This window comes from Amphimedon queenslandica, unplaced genomic scaffold (genome assembly GCF_000090795.2).
Source record: "Amphimedon queenslandica unplaced genomic scaffold, v1.1 AMPQUscaffold_13156, whole genome shotgun sequence".
In the NCBI taxonomy this organism is placed as follows: Eukaryota; Metazoa; Porifera; class Demospongiae; order Haplosclerida; family Niphatidae; genus Amphimedon; species Amphimedon queenslandica.
The window spans coordinates 46,576-50,107 of record NW_003546608.1 but is presented as its reverse complement, the minus strand read 5'-3'; the positions used below and the strand labels follow the sequence as shown (position 1 = coordinate 50,107).

The following is a 3,532-nucleotide window of genomic DNA, read 5'->3' as shown; positions in this document are numbered from 1 at the left end:
TATCAACACAACCTACAGTATATACACAACCTACAGTATATACACAGCCTACAGCATCGACACAGCCTACAGCAACAACTATGCCTGACACTACAACTACACAGACAGCAATGACTACTGATATTGTTTCTCCTTCTGAATCTCCTAGTGTGTCTGCATCTGCTGATAATGCTGCATACATTGCTACATCTGTAACTTTTGGGTTTTTATTTGGATCACTTCTTGTGTTTATTGTATTTGAAAGACTACGCTGTTTCTGTCCTGCTGCGTCTTTCTGGTCTATTGTATTTTGTGATTGCTTAGCCAAAGGTATGTACTGTGTCTATTTTATTATCAGATTATTAGGTTTATTAAAACAAAATTGTAAATTTTCCAAATTTTCCACTAATTGTTTAACCTTTTTATCACCTGCATCATTTTTACTCAACTACATTCCCAAATTTAGTGAAGTAGGCATGGGATTTTTGCAAGCGTAATGATGTTTTATTTTAGAAATAACTTGACATTTTAAATAAAATTATAATTTAAACACTGCCATTATAAATTTCCTTTGCATTTCTGACTAAGTGACAAAAAGACTGCCATTTGATGGAGAAGAAATGCTTGAGGAAAAAGAAGCTGATGTGTTTTCTGATCTATAAACAAACAAACATAATTTTAAAAGCTGCTAGTCATTGTATGTTGTGGTCTTTTAGATACAATTTACTTAGTATCATTTCTAGTTGTCTGATGTTAATTTACAACAGTTACCATAATCAATAATAAATATGTCCATAAGCAGTATTAGTGTGTGCATTATCTTGTTTTTGTTGTTTATTAATTATTGGTAAATTATTATATTGCTGCTCCTCGCACTGTTTGTTGTTTATTCCCTCTATTCTTCATTATACAGTATACAATGATACTAGTAATTATTGATATAATTGAGTCCAGTTAATAGACCAGTGATAGGTACTGTGGGGTGTGAACAGTGCCAAAGCATATAAGTATTATAGACAGCTTTCTCTCCCATTGGATACATGCTATAGATATACATACATAAATGGATGCACCATTATACATACTAAAAATGATAGTTTGTACAGATATTAATAGTTTGATACATCTATGGAATATCTTCACATCATCATTATGATCACCACCCCGCCTATAGTAGGCGTGTCTCCTGTCAAGAAAGAAGATGGCTGTAAAGATAAGTAGATATGCCATTAGAGACAGGAATGAATCCAATTATTTGCGTGGGTGTAAGCTGCACATGAGTAGTACTGATTTCATTGTACTTCCACTTGTTCATAAATCAAACAGTAATTATGAAAAAGAGCTCAAACATAAAATTGCTTGCTGAACCACATTTTTGCTCTCAGGTTACTCTGTTGAGTCTACAAGGATTAAGCAATGTTAATAATAAATGTGAAAAGAACATGTACACTTTACATTACATTGATAATGGTATGATTTTCTCAATTGACACTATTACTGGTATTGTCAATGTTTGCATTCCCTGCCAGTCCTTTATCACAAAAAGACAGCAATCAACTCAAATATCTATTTCTAATCAATGCGCATAATAGATAATAGGGGTTGCATGAATTATGTTTCAAGAATGAAGCTACACCTTACATCTCTTAGAGGCCAGGGGAAAGTGAGAGAAAGAATCTTTTGAACCAGTAAGTTCTCTCTCTCTCTAGGACATTCTAAAGCAAACCATCTCAAAATCAAAGCAAATCAGCCAGTGACAGCCACACCTTCAATAGCACATTTAAATTAAGTAACCAGACACACTCACGTACCCCTAGCCATCATATTACTGGCCGAGGAGCATGTTATTTATTACTCTCGACAAGAGTAGATAATCATTATTATCTACTCTTGCTCTCAATCATTATCTCGATCCAAAAGGTAACCTTTCCTCATTTTTCAAGAAGTAAAAGAATCAAAAGTGTTTGCTACTCAAAGCTAAACACAGACACATCACAGTTATCAACAAGTAGAAAATTCCTCAATTTCATTACAATTTCTGGTACATGTACTTATGTTGTGTAGAAAGTTTGAGCAGATTCTGATCAAGTTTGGATTTTCTATGATTTCTTTAAGTTGCTCCAAAATCAGACAACAGTCCCTGTAGGATTTTTGTATAATTTCACAAAAATTGACAAGTAGGAAATCCATCAATTTTATTACATTTTTTGATGCATATACATGTACTTAAGCTGTGTAGAAAATTTTAGACAATTCTGATCAAGTTTGGATTTTTTATGATTTTTAAAGTTGCTCTAAAATTGGACAAAAGCCCCTGTACTATAGTACAGGGATTTTTGTAAAATTTCACAAAAATTGACAAGTAGAAAATCCTCAATTTTATTACATTTTCTGATGTATATACATGTATTGATGCTGTGTAGAAAGTTTGAGCTGATTCTGATCAAGTTTAGGTTTTTTGTGATTTTTTAAAGTTGCTCCAAAATCGGACAAAAGTCCCAGCCTGTACTATAGTGCAGGGATTTTTATAAAATTTTATAAAAATTGATAAGTAGAAAATTCCTCAATTTTATTTCTTTTTCGAATGGATATAGATGTACTTATGCTGTTTAGAAAGTTTGAGCTGATTACAATCAAGTTTGGATTTTCTAATATTTTTTAAATTGCTCCAAAATCAGACAACAGCCCCTGTACTATTATAGTACAGGGATTTTTGTAAAATTTCACAAAAATTGACAAGTAGAAAATTCCTCAATTTTACTACATTTTCTGATGCATATTCATGTACTTAAGCAGTGTAGAAAGATTGAGCTGATTTCGATCAAGTTTGGATTTTTTATGATTTTTAAAGTTGCTCCGAAATGGGACAAAAGTTCCTGTACTACAGTAACCATTAAATGCTGTCGTTAACTAGAACTTTGTAATACTTTATACATTGTTGGTTCTGTTGATTAGAATGAACTAAAACTTACGAAAGAATATACACTATATACCCATGACATTATAATGAAAGACAGAGAGAGAGAATACAAGATAGAGTTAATTGTTTCACAATAAGTATGTCCATTCTATACTACTGGAGACAGGGAGGATTGATGTCTTTGTGTTGGTTTCAAGGTTTTGGTTTTGGTGGTATTGGAGGAGGAATGTCCAGACCACCTAACCTATCCATGATCAGCTCTTGAGTAGTGAACTTCCTCTGGAGGAGAGGGGGAGAGAGAGGGAGGGGGGAGAGAGATAAAGGGGTTGTTACTCCATACAGTATAATGTGTATTGGCTTACATTTCCATTGACTGCTGCATGGACTACTCTTTCCTCAGTGGGTGGTTTATTCTTTGGTGTTCTCTTACCAGCTGCTATTGATAGATCAGCATACAATACTTTATGAGGAGCAGCTGGAGGAGGAATGGGAGGAGGAACAGACTAGGAGGAGAGAGAGAGGATGTATAAGATACCATTACATGTACATGTACATTATCATTACTTTGTTGTTAACTGATGCATATACCACTGGTTGTTCTTGTGTTGGTGCTGCCTGTGGTCTCTTCCCTTT

At 33.8% G+C, this 3,532-nt stretch overlaps 2 protein-coding genes across 2 annotated transcripts in view; one reads left to right on the top strand and one right to left on the bottom strand.

Moving 5' to 3' along the window:
- LOC109584871 (uncharacterized) overlaps positions 1–641 on the top strand; it is a 3,055-nt gene extending 2,414 nt beyond the window's left edge. The window contains exons 7-8 of the mRNA XM_020000770.1: positions 149–309; positions 568–641. Coding sequence (XP_019856329.1) covers positions 149–309; positions 568–641 — 235 coding nt within the window. The remainder of the gene's footprint in view (positions 1–148; positions 310–567) is intronic.
- Positions 1–3,532, bottom strand: part of LOC109584870 (branchpoint-bridging protein-like) — a 34,602-nt gene that overhangs the window by 7,425 nt on the left and 23,645 nt on the right. Inside the window, exons 2-4 of the mRNA XM_020000769.1 lie at positions 3,464–3,528; positions 3,262–3,402; positions 3,041–3,178 (exon numbers count right to left, since the gene is read on the bottom strand). Coding sequence (XP_019856328.1) covers positions 3,092–3,178; positions 3,262–3,402; positions 3,464–3,528 — 293 coding nt within the window. The 3' untranslated portion in view covers positions 3,041–3,091. The remainder of the gene's footprint in view (positions 1–3,040; positions 3,179–3,261; positions 3,403–3,463; positions 3,529–3,532) is intronic.